The 16480-nt window shown below is 34.8% G+C and overlaps 1 protein-coding gene across 1 annotated transcript in view; it reads right to left on the bottom strand.

The window, feature by feature from the left end:
• The window catches only part of ABCA13 (ATP binding cassette subfamily A member 13), a 513785-nt gene that overhangs the window by 187278 nt on the left and 310027 nt on the right, over positions 1-16480 (bottom strand). Inside the window, exons 45-48 of the mRNA XM_069084494.1 lie at positions 13084-13173; positions 10483-10552; positions 9904-10022; positions 8263-8350 (exon numbers count right to left, since the gene is read on the bottom strand). Of these exons, the coding sequence (XP_068940595.1) occupies positions 8263-8350; positions 9904-10022; positions 10483-10552; positions 13084-13173 (367 nt within the window). The remainder of the gene's footprint in view (positions 1-8262; positions 8351-9903; positions 10023-10482; positions 10553-13083; positions 13174-16480) is intronic.

The raw sequence follows: 16480 nt of genomic DNA, 5'->3' as shown, positions 1-16480 counted from the left end.
TGTCTCAATACAAACTCAAAACCTCATAATAAGTATCTACATTGATGTGCCCTTGAACCCCCTGGTCTCCAGATTCATCAATCTCCTTTTCTCCTCAAACCTGTAATTTGCCTCCAGTCAGAAAGAAAATATTTCTTAAGTACCTACTATGTCCTAGCACTGTGGTAAGAAGTGAAGATACAGGGGCGGCCAGGTAGCACAGCGAGTAACAGCACCGGCTCCAGTGTCGGGATGACCTGGAGATCGAATCCCGGGCTCAGACACTTAGCACCCACCCAGAAACACCTGGCCGTGTAACCTTGAGCAAGTTACTTAACCCTGATTGCTTAGGCCAGGTGGCTCAGCGAGTAAGAGCACGGCTCCAAGTGTCGGGATGACCAGGGGGATCGAATCCGGGCTCAGATACCCCGCACCACACCCAGAAATAATAACTGGCCGTGTAACCTTGAGCAAATTACTTAACCCCGATTGCTTAAAAAAAAAAAAAGAAGTGAAGATACAAAGAAAGACAAAAGACTGTCCCTGCTCTCAAGGCTTACAGGTATACAATCTAATGGAGGAGACAGTATGTTAACAACTATCTGCAAACGATGCACATGCAGGATAATTAAAGGGAAGAGAAAATAAACATTTATATGGTGCCGAGGCACTATGCTAAGTGCTTTCCAATTATTATTTCATTTGATCCTAACAATAACTCTGTCAATTTATGATGTCCACTTTGAGTCAGGGATTAAGCCACTTGCCCAGGATTACACAGCTAGTAAGTGTCTGAGGTGGGATTTGAACTCAGTTTCCTCACTGCAGGTCCACTGGTACTCTGCCCACAGTAGCATCTAGGATAAATTAGAGGTTGTCAACAAAGGGAAGGTAGTAGCATTAAGAGGGATCGGAAAAGTCAGTCTTGCCAAGAGGTAAAGATGACAAGAGAATTACAGGCATGAGGGATAGCAAGAATGGCCATAACTTATTTATTATAATCATTGCCCATCATAACCATTTGCCAAAGAATGGTCCCAATACTAGCAGGAACAGCTTCCCACCGAGTGGAAATTGGCATTTGCCCCTTAACTGACCCAGTTGATTCCCTCATGCCTATCAAGAGGCATTGAAAGAGCAGCAGGAACAGGGATCCTTTTTGCTCATTTCCCACTCTCAGCTATATGTGACTCCACCGTGCCCACATTTATCTCTTCCTGAGGCCATTCAAAACCCCACTCTACTTTAACTTCTGGGCTCACTATACCCTTCCCAAAAGTCACTGGCCAAGAACCCTCTGCCCTACTAATTTTTTTTTTTTTTTGCCTTTTGGAGGGTTGGGATTAAGTAACTTGCCCAAGGTTACCCCGCTGGTTTTTCGTGTGGTTGTTAAGTGTCTGAGGCTGGAACCAAACTCGGGTCCTCCTGACTCCAGGGCCAGCACTCTACTTACTGCACCACCTAGCCGCCCCTCTGCCCTACTATTATGCCACAAATTCCAAAAGATTTTCCTGTTTGCCATGAAGTCCATCATATGTTGTTTCCTCTAATTAGACTGTGAGGTCCATGAAAAAAGAGACTCTCCAACTTTCCTATTTATATTTCTAGAGCTTAGTAGTGTTCAGCACATAATAAATGTTTATTAGGTGCTTTACTCTTGCTTTCCATGCCACCTACAAACATGTTCAGATCTACCAGATCCTTGAAAAACTTAACTGTCCTATCTCTTCGTTTCTCTTCACAAGTCTCTCTCAGGTCTTCCTGACTCCAGATCCTTGAAAAAGTCAACCTATACTCGTTGCCTTTGCTTCATCTTCCATTCATTTCCAACCAATTAGAAAATGGTTTCCAAACTCTACATAAAGTACCCTCTCCAGCTTACTACTGATATCTTAGTTGGCAAATCTAATAGCTTTTTCTCACCCCTTCTCCTACTTAGCTTCTCTATAGCTTTCAATACTTACCACCCACCTCCCCTCCCTGTACACATTCACCTCACTTTATTTCTTTGACATTATTCTTTCCTAATTCTTCCCCCTACCTTATTTAACCAAACCTCATTCTCTTGTCTCATAACACTTATATCCTATCTACTAATATATGAAAGTTTTTGCCAATTTGTGCTAATCAGTCAATCCATCAATCAACATTAGGTAAGTGCCAACTACATGCCAAAAACTGTGCCTGGAGATAGAGATATAAAGATAAAAATTTAAAGAGTCCCTATTCTCAAAGGGCTTATATTCTATCAAGGAAAGACAACATATACAAATGGAATATACATATATGTTTGTACATACATACATATGCACATTTATACATACACACATATACATACATATGTGCATATATATATACATACATGCATATAATCAAAAGAGGTTGGGGACAGGGCCTAACGGGGAGATGAGAAAAAACTTCACATAAAAGCCAATTGCATATTTAAGAAAATAAGTCTTTATGAAGGTGGAGAAGAAGGTCATTCCTGAGGTGAGCAAATGGTTAGTGAAAAGGCAGGGAGATAGGAGATGGAGTACCATATGTGATAAACTGAGAGAAGACCAGTTTGGTAGGATTTTAGAATGTAGGAGGGCAGTAATAAGTAATCCTCTTAGTTTTTTTCTTCTAATATCTCATAGTAATATAATAATAAATCACATTAAAGGTTTATAAAGCACTTTATGGCACCCTATGAGTTAGGCAAGGCAAGGACTTTGGGATTTTTTCCATTTCATACATAAGGAAATTGACACTTGAAGAAATTTAGTCTAGAATTATGCTAATAATAATAGTAATAATTACCATATACATCATTACAGTCTTTTACTGTTTGAAAATTGTTTTATCCACAATAATTCATTTGAGTCTCACAAGAATCTTATGAGACGGGTACAAGAGGTAGTATTATCTTGATTTTCTAAATGAGGAAACTGAGGCCCACAAATGTTAAGTGACCTGCTCAAACAGCTAGGATCAGAATTTGAATTTGTATCTTGACTCCAAATCTAGTGCACTTTCTATTACACTGCAATGCCTCCCTACCTGGGTAAATTCCTTCCATCCTCAAAGCTCGGTTCCACTCCACTTCCATGAATTCTTCCCCGACTATTCTGGTCATTCATTGGTGTTCCTAGTCTACTGAGCTCCCACAGAATTTATAGCCTGTGCCACACATTTTATGTACTCAGAGTGAGTCCATTAACTCTTCTTTTAGACATAATTCTAACACATTTGGGTATTTGTCATCTCAGCCTACAATAGACTAGAAGCTGCAAATCAGGGAAGAGAGAACTTGATACAAGAGGCAGACATAACTGCAGTGTAAATTCCTGAAGTTCAGGGGCCTTGTCTCATTCTTTCACTGTAGTCTCAGGATCCCTAGAACTGTGATGAATGCAGAGTAGGTCCTGAATAAATACAAGCTAATGGATTAACCCCTTCTTTCACTGAGACAGATGCTCAAAGACTTTAAGCATTCAATGCCATTTTTCTCACTGGCAGCTTTTACAAAAGAAACAGAGTCAGTTCATGACTTGCATTCATTTCTTCAGTAGGCATTTATGGAGTGGACACTGCATTAGATATCCACCTCTGAGATCTGAATGATGGAATACAGGGAAGAATGCTCAAGTGTAAGTTAAATAAAAACTAAGGGAGGCAGGTTATTCCAGGTTGTATTTTAAATACTAAGTGCTCTAATTTAGCCCAGTGTTTACATTTACTGAGAATCTAAATGGGCTGGGAAGTTTAAAAACCTTAGCATACTGTCTCTACCTTTGAGGATATTAAAAAATAAATTAGACAAAGACAAACATTCATGGCACAGAAAAAAACTATGGTGATAGGAGGTGGGGTGCTCAGCAGACTGGGATTTAATCATTGGTTCTGTCTCTTACTGATAGTATGACCTTTCTAAAGTTTAATTTCCTTTTCTGGAAAATTAAGGTAACAAGATTCTTCTCATTTTAATGTGAGGATCAAAAGAGTGCATACATGTTTGTGTAAACACTCAATAAGGTCTTATTTGCATGTGTCATCATAAATGGAAATGACCAAATTCTCAAAGACTATGCCAGGGGAGTGCAAGTTCTAGAAGTTTCTAAAATGTTGAAAAAGCTTTGATTATTTTCCTGACAATGTACTGTATCTGTTTTCCAAGGAGAAAGTGATGTTGGTGACTGTAGAGCCCTTCCTCACTCAAAACAAATTCAATTGCAAGCCATGTCTTCATCTCCCTGATGATGTCTCATCCTCTTTGACAATGAGAGACAAACCACAAACTTCCCGAAGTTCGAAGAGGTTTATCACCAGAGGCTGGACACTTGATGATGAATGTTTTGGCCACAATAAACCATTAAATAAAGAAACAAAATGAGATTCAGAGGTAGGTGGCCTTGTATACTTCTACAGTACCCACAACAGCATGGTAGAAAAGAAGAATGGGAGGCATTCCGTTTTTAGGCCATCAATCATTATTATTCATTATCGGTATTAACAATGTAAGTTATTGTCCAATGACCAATTGATGGCCATATTGATGGAGAAAGCAATTTCAAAAATTGTAGCTTTCTCGTTATGAATGAAACTGGAAAAAAAGAGAAAAGATGCAGCAAAAAGAAAGGAGGCCTTGTAGGTTTCCCTTAAAGAGATCAATAAAGAAGTTATTGGAATCAATTTTCCTGTGTCCAAATACAACAGGAAATATGATTTTATTCAACATTCATTCATTTACAATGAATACTTTTGATAAGCACTTGTAACAAAAGATACCTTTGGGGTGTCCCAGTGGCACAGTCAATAGAGCACTGGCCCTGGAGTCAGCAGGACCTGAGTTCAAATTTGACCTCAGACACTTAACACTTACTAGACATGTAACCTCAAGTAAGTCATTTACCCCCAATTTCCTTGCATTCCCTGTTCCAAAAAGCAAAAATGAAAAAGGTACCATGAAAATAATTGTAGCTTATACACCAACATCAATTGCACAAAATAAAGAGCAGAGAAAACTCTCCAAATTAAAACAACACATACTTTAATATTTCATGGCTTTAGTGCAAAAGTAAACATAAGAAATGCACCAAAAATATTTAGGAAACGAAGGATCCAAAGTAATGAATGAGATAAACCAAAGACATGTAAATTCTATTAAAACCCTAACACCTATCAGACATATCTGTTCCATGGGGAAACAACTGGAAGGCACCAAACACAGCAAAGAATGATATCATAAAAATAAAAAGATCATATTTGAACAGATAGAAAATAAGTCCTTTCTTGTGGGAGAGTAATTTCTGAATCAGATATTTGTTTACAATTTCATTATCCACTCATTTGAACAAAGATCAATATATATTCAAATGTAAAAGAATAAAATTGTGGAAGAGAAGGAAAAATGGAAGTAACTACAACCCCACTTATATTAAAAGTTATTGGTAACAAAATTTGAATAATGGATAGAAGAAAAGACATTGAATTAAATTAATTCAATAATTTCAAAGAAGTTTGACTTCATACAGAAGGTAAACTCATAGAAATCAACAACAAATAGACTAAAATGATTGAAAAAAAACACCTTAGTCAACAGATGCCACAAAGAGATGTACTAGATAAAGAAAATACCAGTTTAGAATGGAAAGTTGTTTATAAAATCTTATGGTGAAAGTGGGTTGATTGTGAACAACAGAATTGCTTCCTAAGACAATATAAAGCAGTGATGAAAAATGGTTTAAGGAAAACGTGGCGAGAGAGCTAAATAAGTAAAGTCATCCTGAGAATACTTAAAGATGTAACTGGAATGAAGATTTTGAAAAATAGATCAAATATAAAAAAAAAGATCTGTAACAATTTTATAGCATACATTTTGTCATGAAGAACAATGAAGCAATCTATGTGGATTCTAGCATCACAGCCCTAAATTTGCTTAGAGAGGAAAAGAATATGTCACTGTCAAAAACTAAGATGAGAAAAGCATCTGGACTAGAAGAAATATAGAAGAAGGAGGCCCACAGTGAAGGTAAGACAGTTTTGAAGGTACAAAGGATTGATTTATAAAGTCCTAAAAGAAAAGAAGATATCGATCAATAAACATTTCCCTACTATGTGCCAGGAACTCTGCTAAGTGCTGAGGATACAAAAAAAAGGGCAAAAAATGGTCATCTGGGGCAGAGACTAAAGTGAGTGAATCATGAACTGTCCAGCATGGAAAGAAGTTGAGAAGCTTTGAAGTATAATCCCCAGGGAAACCACAGGAATCAGAAAGTAAGTAACAGGAGAAAATAGAGGTAGAAGATGGGAAATGAAATTACTAATGATTTCAGGAGGTAGAAAACTCAATTAAAGACCCTGAGCATAAACAAGTAAACCAAGGGAATTAATAACAGAAGAGAATGTGGCCCCCAGGTGAGGTAAGAGATTTAAAGCATATACAAACAAGTATTTCAAGACAAAGAAAAATATATTAACACCTCACGAGGCAGAGGACCTTGTGGATACACAAAAAAGCCTGGAAATACAGCAGATATTCCTGAATGATTTTAAAAAAAAATAAGAATTGTAAAAGAACAATTTATGGCCTGAACAACAAAAATAATTGGTATAATAGAAAAAACTTGAATCCATAGTGGTAAGGCTCACAAAAGAAATAAAAGAATAACTGATTAGGAATTCAAATACACAGAAATAAAGGACAATCTGGAAGAAGAGAAGCAAAAAAGCAATGACATTAAAAGAAAGCATGATCTCTATGCAAGCATAACACGTTGATCTCCAAGACAGAATGTATAGAGACAACTTAAAGATTATAGGTCTCCCAGAAAAACATGATACATCAAAAGAAAAGAAAAAAGCCTAAGCAATATAACACACAAAAAAAAAATAATATAAGAAAATTGCCAACAACTTCTAATCACAGAAAGCAAGGTGTCAGAAAAAAAATATCCGCAGGTTACCTCCATTGTATTGAATTGAATGAAAAACAAAAACAAGACCAAAAATCAAACCCAATTCTGTAAATTCTAAGACACATAAATTTAACAATTCCACTGACAAATGAGAAATGCTGCTCTCAGCCAAAAGAAAGACCTTTAAACATGATAGAAAAAAAATTTGAATATCACAAGACTATTCGGCACCCAGCAGAAGCAGAGAGAACAAAATAATGTATTCTGAAGAACAAAGATCAAGAAGGAAAACAAGGTGACCTACCATGCAAATGTGAGTTTAACCATTATTGGAAAAAAAAAGATAAACATTCAATTTATTTAAAAAGCATTTGAAGCCTGTCTAGAAAGAAAATTAAACCTGAAGTAATTATTTGCTTTTCAAACACCACAGACAACAGAAATAGAAGAAGGGTAGTCAAATCAGCAACCAAGAACAATAACAAAAATTATAACAAAGAGACCATTAAGAGATTACTTTCTAAATGTATGAAAAAGACAAGAATCGAAGGAATACAAAGACTAAAAAAAGTACTGAATAAGAATAAGGGCCATGAATCAAAATGAAATGTCTAGAATAGACAGAAAAGAAAGATAAATAATGAAGAGAATGAGTCAAAGAAATTGTTTCGTTGTTATATGAATATTTGAGATGGAAAGCCCAAAATGAAGAGATAACAGACATATTTGATTATTTATGAACAGTAGATTAGTGTAGTGGAAAGAATTTTGAATTTAAGGTTAACCCATAAAATGGGTTCTAATCTGGATCTCAAAGAAATGAGAAGATATGCCTTGAGTCACCAGTTCCAATATCCTACAATCCTAACGGTCTATGCCTTCATTACATCTAATCTGAAGCCCTCCCATGACTGGCCAAGTTCTGTTGCTTTTGTTTGGTCACTTGAGGCAAATGCATAGCTAATCAGTTGTATCTAAGCAACTAAAAGGATAGTCAAAAGAAATGATAGAGAAGAGGGAAAGAGTAAGGAGAGAAGTGCTTGCTGTCACCTTCCCAACACTGAGTCCTCTATTTTAGAAAACTACAAAGGGACTGATTATGGAGAGAAAGAATAAATGAGAGTTAACCTAGAAAGAGAGCTGTTCCTGCTCATTCTTTATTAATTCTAGTTCTCAGAGTAGTATTTGAGAGAGGTAAATACTGGTCCCATATCACCCTGTCATATAGCCGCCCAAAGGAGAGATGGCTTTTAAGCAACATAGTGGATTTGAGAAGGGGAACTCAAAAAAGTTTTGATTTGGTTACTTAAATATTACTGACTGTAACTATTTTGACTTCTCATTTTCATGATCACATTTAAAAAGTTAACAAGAAGCATCTTACCTTTGCCAGAGTTTGAGGTTTTGACATGTTTATATTTGTATCTTGACCTTGGTCAGGGATCTTTACTCCAAAAGACCAACCACCAAGCCTAAAAATATTAAACGTAGCATCAGGTAGCTAGCCAATACAGTAACAATATAACAGTAGAGCATTTTCTTAGAAATGTTCCCAGCTTAAATTGACAGAATTGAAGGAGTTTCTAACTGAACGTTTTGGATATATCAGTCTATGCCAAGACATACACATAAATGGAACTTTTGCCCATGGTAGGCCCCTTTCAACTGAATTCAATTTTATGAGCATTTTTTATGGGCCAGGCACTGTGATAGGTGTCTGAGAAATAAGGAGAAAAGTGAAACCATTCATGCCTTGAAGGACTTAATTATATAATACATGAATATATTTTTAAAAGATATGATGATATAATACTCGTTATATAATAATATAGTTAGCATTTATATAACACTTAAAGTTTTACTAAGCATTTTATAAATATTATCTCATTTTATCTTCACAATAATCCTGAGAGGAAGGTAATATTATTAATTCCATTTTACAGCTAAGAAAACTGAGGCAAGCATCAGTTAAGTAACTTGCCCAGATCACATAGCTAGTAAGTAGCTGAGACTGATTTTGAATTCAGGTCTTCCTGAATCCAAGTTCAGTACTCTCTTCACTACGACACTTAACTGCCATTTAGCTTGAGGGGGAAGAAAGCCATAAAAACTAGGAGAATCATGAAAGACTTCCTTAGAAGTTGGTACATGCTTTCCACATAGTAGGTACTTAACAATAGTCTGTGGATTTGAAATTGTTACTTTGAATTACTACAAACACAAATGAGGTATAGCATTTTTAAAATTTACAAATTTTGTTCAACCCAAGTAGAAGTCTATACTATTTTTAAAAATCATTTTGGTCAGCATCCAAAAATTATTAATGATTAGTTATTAGTGTCCAAGGATGGGACCTTCCCAATAGCTTCCTCTTTTCCCCAAGCTGAGGATAGATCAGTTGGGAGAAGTTAAAGAATAACCACAGATTAGTTTTCTACTTTACCTGCCCTTATTCCTGCTATTTCTGGAAAGATATTCTCTTCCAACTAGGAAATGATGAATAAAAAAAACTAAGGATGAATAAAAAATAACCCCTATGTATGGGAAAATTCAGTAAAGAGGATTCAAGAAATGGCAGAGACTACTTTTTTCTGTCTTCTTCATTTAAACTTGCCTGCTTTGATAGGGGTAATTCAGAATAAAGCAAAAGATTTTCATCTGAAGGTTGTATGCAAAAGGAAAGAAAAAAAATTGTCATGGGTAGAAGCCTGGTCAATTGAATAAACAATAATGATTGCTCTGTAGTTTTAGGTGAAGTCTTTGTGAATCATATCATTATTTTATCAAGTTCTTATCACATATGAACACATACCCCACTGATGCTTGTCCCCCTTATTTCCACCATAGTTAGTGTTGCTGGGTGCTATTAATAGAACCCCTATCAGCAGTAATGAGAGTAAGCAATAGGGTACTATATTAGGTCACAAAATATCTTAGGGATTGAGTTTGTAATTATGCAACTATTGGTCAAAAAGTTGGGAGTCCCAAAACAACTCAAATTATTTATATACTATTTTAAAGTTACCTTGGTTTTTTTGAAGGCCACAATAAGTATTCTTCTACATCAAATGCTGAAAGATTAAACAGAATATTTCCCTTACTGTTCTTCAGATAGGGAGCACTGGTGTTCTTTTTTGGACATTTCTGAAATTTAAAAGAAGAAATAAAGAGGAACTCATTTTTAAAACAGAAATCTGACAGGTTAGCCAATTGTTTAAGAAAACCACTCCTTAAATTTACTACTATACTTCTAATCTGGATTTGACTTTTTCTCTTTATCATTTTAAAATAAATTGAGGTGATGTATATTTCAGATAACTAAAATTTTTATAAGGATCCCTTGAATTTCAGAATTTCTCATTGCAATTTTACTAATTAGTTATTGCAAACCTTTTAATGCATGTGAATTTGGAATTATAGTAAAAACTATAAATCTTTTCACAGTGAAGGTGATGACTTTAATGAAAGGGAAGGAGAGGGAAAACAATGTCAAAATAAACAAAGAAGTCCTAGACAATTATTCAGTTAATAAAAGGAGCTAGAACCCTACAGATGAACAAGTAAATGTTCTTCTTTGCCAGGCTTTAGTCTTCAAAAGACATACCAAACAAGCACATGAGTCTTGGAATTCTCTGGGTGTAAATGGGTCACTTCGCCAGCATGAAAAGTTTTTTCTAATGAATCAAAGAAGAAAGTAAGAATGATTATGAATGGTAACTCACCTATATTATTAGTATATCAATGTATCACATGATTAGGACACTATTTACAAGGTAATGGTCTCCCACTGGTTAGGAGGCAAAATTGTGACATTTATTTTCACAGCTTGAGTTATTGATCTGGTGACAAGGTTTTATTACAATGACATCTCCATTATAGGAAATAATGTTCATTTTGTTCCCCATACCTAATACAGTGTTCAGTCACTCCAGGATTTCTATTAGATGACTATTGGGGATGCTGTGAGCCACAAGGCAAAAGGAGAGGTACCTTCAGATATATTAGGAAAACACCAAAAGTTCATTAACAAACACCCTGTGTTGCTTATTCCTATTCATGGTTTGACACTATAATTTAATCATCATTTAAAAAAAAAACTTAAGGAGAATGGATTCTGGATTCTGAGAAAAAGTTTATGCACATATCTTATTATAAAAAATAACTTTTAGAAGAAAATGAGATAAGGAAGAAAAGATTAAGAATGTCATATATTATGCCAAATGGCATTTTTAAGATATATCTTTTTTCCTCAACTCAACAGATACATATTAAACATATATTAAATGGAAAGCACTCTACTAGGTACTAGATTCTAAGACAGTAGAGAAATAAATGTCACTTCTGCCCTATTCATGCTTACTGCCCTGGTAAGGAAGCTAAGACATACACAAAAACCTATAAAGTTTAGAATTACACTAAGACTTTCAGCACCCCCTTTAAAATATACATATTTTTAAAATAATGAATACGAATGGTACTACTAAGTACTACAGGTTCCCTGATATGGAAGAGTGTTCATCTGATCCTTCCACTCCTTTAGGGACACAAAGGGGCTCCAATAAATCTAATTTCCACTTTTCTACAAACTAGTCACGATGGTGAGTTTTCTCAAATGTATCCTGAGAATCTTAAAATTCCTCACAAACTTTTAAAGTTAAAGACATATATAAAAATTGTCAACTATTATTTATGCTCTGACAGATATTCAGACCCAAACATGGGGATGAAAATATTTTTCTTTTAAATTTGAGTAGGACTCTTTATCAAGATATGGTCAATTTCTTATGAGATTCTACTCCAGACTCTTGCTTGATTTAAGGTTCGTAAAATAACACAAAAATATTTAAATCTATCAGTTTGATGCCTTCTGGTACATTTTAAAATTTGCATCTTGCACTATCATACTTGAATGTGCAAACTCATATTTTAGGACAGATCTATAAAGCAAAAGAATTACTGGAACTTTTTCTTACCCATCACCTATCTAGTGAGCAAAGTAAAAGAATCAGTTGTGATGATGAACAAAATCTTCTGATATCAAAATCCTTCTTGTTACATGCTTCTTAGCAGAAAAACAATTCCAATAATAAAATACTATTAGATATTTAAAAACACATGCCCTGACTGACAATGAGTGCGAGCTAGTGTCTCCAGTAAGGAACAACTCACAAATCAATTAATTGGATTTTGTTGTAAGCTTTGATTGGCAAGTTAATTATTTGTTCCAAAAAAAAAAGTTTCCTCCTGCCTGCTTCCTCAACACTTTGCTTATATCCATGAGTAAACAGTGTTATGTTTGGCTTTCTATATTTGCATTCTACTTGCCATATTTCATACCAGAGAGTTAGGTTCAGCAAATACTCTAACACTGGAGATGTTACTTAAATCTTCAAATATAAACAAAGTAATATTGCTGATAGAATGTTAAGTGAAATGTCAGTGATTATATGATTCAATATGTTATCCCTAAAATTGCACTCTTTATGGGATTTTAAACTTTATTATTTCAAAGCATTTTCATTCAACTATAAAATCTAGTATTTAGCAGTGGGGGTGAAGGGGTGTATGTGTGTGTTGTACTTAGCCTGAGACATTATAAATTCCTAGTGGGTAGGAACACACATATATCTTTGTGATATATGAGGGTCACGGTATCTATTTTGAACTGAGGAAAAAAAGTAACAAATGCCAATTATGAAGGAAAACATCCCTTGCAATGTTTTGAGTTGGAAGGCAGCCATTTTATTACAATTTTAATCACTAAAAATATATCCAAAATTATACAATGAAAACATGAAAATGCTAAAGGCCCCAAAGGTCTTCTGCAGGCCTTTCAATAAGTCTAGAGTCAATCTTGTTTTTATGTACCAGTATTCCATAAGGGTCAATAAAAAATGAACTCATTTTTAAAGTTTAATGGATATTTCAATGTTTTGGGCTCTTAGCACTTTGAAGAAACTTGATGTTTATATTTTTATTAATTAATCAGTGTTATATTAGCATACATTTTGCATTTACCAAAAAAGTGAAAATAGTAATTATGTTGTTTGTTTTCAGTTCATAACCCATGGTAAGAACCATTAATCCAAGTCAAGAATAATTTAGCTATTTTTAATAATTTCCATTTCAATGACCAGAATTCACAGCACAGAATAGCTAATATGGTCTGGAAAAAAAGCAATAATAGTCTTCTGTCCATACTTACAGATCAGGCCTAAAATTTGCACACAATGGATCCTGGACACTGAAGCTTCTCAGGAGTACCCTAGAAAGACCTGTATCCTCACTTTCACTGCTATATGGGAAGATAACAAAACAGAAGGTCTGTTAGTGTCAGATTTTGATCTTAAGCACACCAGCAACTGATCTATACCTAGTTTCTAATCTCCTACTATTCTACCGTTGGCAAAAGCCAAGATGAAGTCTGCCAGTTACTTAAAGGAAGATCTGCATTAGAAGCCATTTAGATTATTGTTTCTACAGGTAGTGTGGCAGAGAATGAGACTGTTTTTGCCCAGTAAAAAGTTCTATTTTAAATACGTCATGGGAATTTAGACCTTATCCTCCATCCTACTTATAATATCAATTTTCTGATCCAATTTTTGTTCATGCATAACACAAAGGTAAACTTCGATCCAATCATTGTCCAAATTATTAGAAAGCCCAAACCTAATGAGGTGCAAATTAATTTACTCTATCCTCAAAGCCTGAGATTATAAGTATAAAGTCTTTGTTGGCAAAAAGTGGATGACATATGTAGCATAGGCTTCAATATGTTTATTTGCATTTGGTTCTGTTAGCATAGGAATTTTCCATTATAGAAACTCCCTCTGTCAATGTAGACCTACCATTCATCTGGAACTTACACTCTTCGAAAGCTGTGTGAGACATTAATAGGTTAAGTGGTCACTCACTTAGTATATGTCAGAGACAGGAACAAAAAACCTAAGTCTTCCTGTCTCCAGGATCAATTCTCTATCTTCTTTGCCATGTTCTTCTTATGATTGATCTAAAGAACTTTTAATAATGGTATTGTTATATCAGTTGGGTATGCCTCATATTCCAGAAGGAACAGCCTTAGTTTGGAAAGTCTACTGCAAACAGCTAGAAAAGTATATATGAATTTTTTAAAAACAAACAATTTTTACATACTAGGAACTAGATTTTGAACAACTATTTTCTAAACTCTAACTGTACACTAGTATCCTAAGTCTGAAAGAAATTCTTAGTTAGAGAAACTCTTCCTGTATTACATAAAAATTCAAATAATTTTAAATAATTTAAGATTTTTCTGGTAACACAGCAGGCCTGTTATAAATTCCTGGCAGATATGGCTAGCCATATACAAAGTTAATATATATTGAAATTTGCAGTAAAGATCTTTCCTGATAACGATGCCATATTACCTGTGAGCAAACAGTCTTAAACTTTACAGTAAACCAGGAGGCATTTTTATAAGTGAAGAGAAATATTATCTACTAAAATGTTGCTTATGCAAAAAGGAGGTGTTTGTTTGTGGCAACCATCTTGGGAAATGTTCTAGAGCTGATTTCTGAGAGTCATGAATCCAAAAGGAAATTTACATTTTCATCTAAAATAATTAAAAGCAACCATAAGAAAATCAATAATCTTTATTTTTCATAATTTCATAGACTGATAATACAAAGTTTTCATTAAAAGGGGGATGCAGTCCTCTTGAAATCCAATTTGTTAAATTATATATTTATGTGGTTTGAGGAGGAGAAAGAAGCCTCAGAAGACATAATAATCTGAAGATTGTCCTTAGTTTGTCCTTAATGAACTTTAGGCATTTAAAACATTTAATTTCAGTTTCTAAGGCAATCTGAAGAATTTCTATCCAATTTAATCCAATAAACAGCTGTCAAGTGCCTGCTTGTGCAAAGATCTATTGCAAGCCTTAGGGTGATAAAATGCAGGCCCATGTCCCCACAGAGCATCCATTCTAGTATTGGGGAAGACAGACACAAATAGTCACTATTATACAGAGATATACAATAAGTACATTAAGGAGGTGCAACATGAAAGCTCTACATGCAGCACCAGAGTACTAGTTTTTATCAACTAGACCCTAGTTACTAGGAATTTAGAGTTCAAAGCTGCAAAATGTGCATTGTCCTCCTTCCCCTTCTCCATCTGATGAATTCCTACCCATCCTTTCAAGTGAAGCTAAAGTGATACCTCTGCCAGGAAGTCATTATTACTACATTAATCTACTACCATCGGAAAATTTCAGAAAGATAAGCCACTGAATTTATACATTTTTTCTATACACAACACATACATACACACCAGTAGCACCATAACTATCTATATGTGCTTGTGTGGTCAGGGACACAGAGAGATGACTGTGTGAATCTTAGGTGTGCTTTTGCGAATAAAGAAAACTGCCCCTCTCCCAGGGCCTGACCTTCATGGTGATGGATTGTACCAAAAAAATATATAGTAGTTACAAGAAGGAGGAAGCAGTCTGTGGCTCTTCCCTAACATCTGCCTGGAGGATCAAGTCAACATCATGAGGGAAAAATCCACTTGATCCACACTACTTATGACCATATCATATTAACATGAGTAATTTAAGATAATGATCAGCTCCCAAGAGCCAATTAAATTTTCAGTGTGCGTACTTATACCTTAAAAATTTGTGAATAGCAAAAATTAGGGCTTGATTTAATGTTTTGTTGATTCCCTAGACTTATAAAAGTGCTATAAAATATTAATAATACAGATTAAATTTAAGTTTGTTGTGTATATTGTTTTTCCCCCTGAAAGCTGGTTGTTAAACTTTAACCAGTACATCCCTACTGGGGCAAGTCACTCCTACTCTCTACACTTCAGTTATTTCATCTGTAAAATGGAAAGAGTCAACTCTGTAAATTCTATGGGCACTCCAAACTCTAAATCCAATGCTTCTGTAATTCCTCATAAATCACAGTGAAATGAACAAAGTGAATAATTTAACTGCTAAAGTTACTTGGCTTATATTTTAAGAGGAATGTTCTTTCCCATCCCAGAACTAGGGAGGGTGATGCCCTGCTCCCATTAAGCATCAGTTGTTTGTAATAGTCTAATTAAGGAATCTGTACATACTAGATTTGACTCCATAGACATTGAATCATAATTTTAGAGCTAAATAAGATGTTACAGATCATCATCCATCCTTCTCCTATCATAGATAATTGTTGCTGAATACATGCTTGTTGACTAACTGACAGAGATATTGTAAGTAAGCTGGAAGTGCTAAAGAATATAAAGGGTTTTTCAAAAGTCTTAGCAAGAGTTTTAACTTGAATAGCATAAAGACCTATATCTGATTTTTCATGTGCCCAGGATCTCCCAGGTTTCATTTAAATCTGTTTAATTTGAGTCTATGAGTATCAGACTCATTGGATCATTCTAGAGTTTGACAATTCATTAGAAAAATCAGACCTACTTTTTTCTCTGCTTTTGTGGAAGGCTATAGATTAGTAGTCATTGTTATTTTATATTCAAATATTTATATTCCCTTAGTTCAGCAATGACAGCAATCCCAGAAATTATTGAGAGTGTCCAAGAAGATAATTAGTACTGACAAAACTCAGCAG

This window comes from Petaurus breviceps, unplaced genomic scaffold (genome assembly GCF_028583685.1).
Source record: "Petaurus breviceps papuanus isolate PSGF00001 unplaced genomic scaffold, PetGlider_PUasm1.0 174, whole genome shotgun sequence".
In the NCBI taxonomy this organism is placed as follows: domain Eukaryota; kingdom Metazoa; phylum Chordata; class Mammalia; order Diprotodontia; family Petauridae; genus Petaurus; species Petaurus breviceps.
This window is presented reverse-complemented; position numbering and strand designations above follow the sequence as displayed.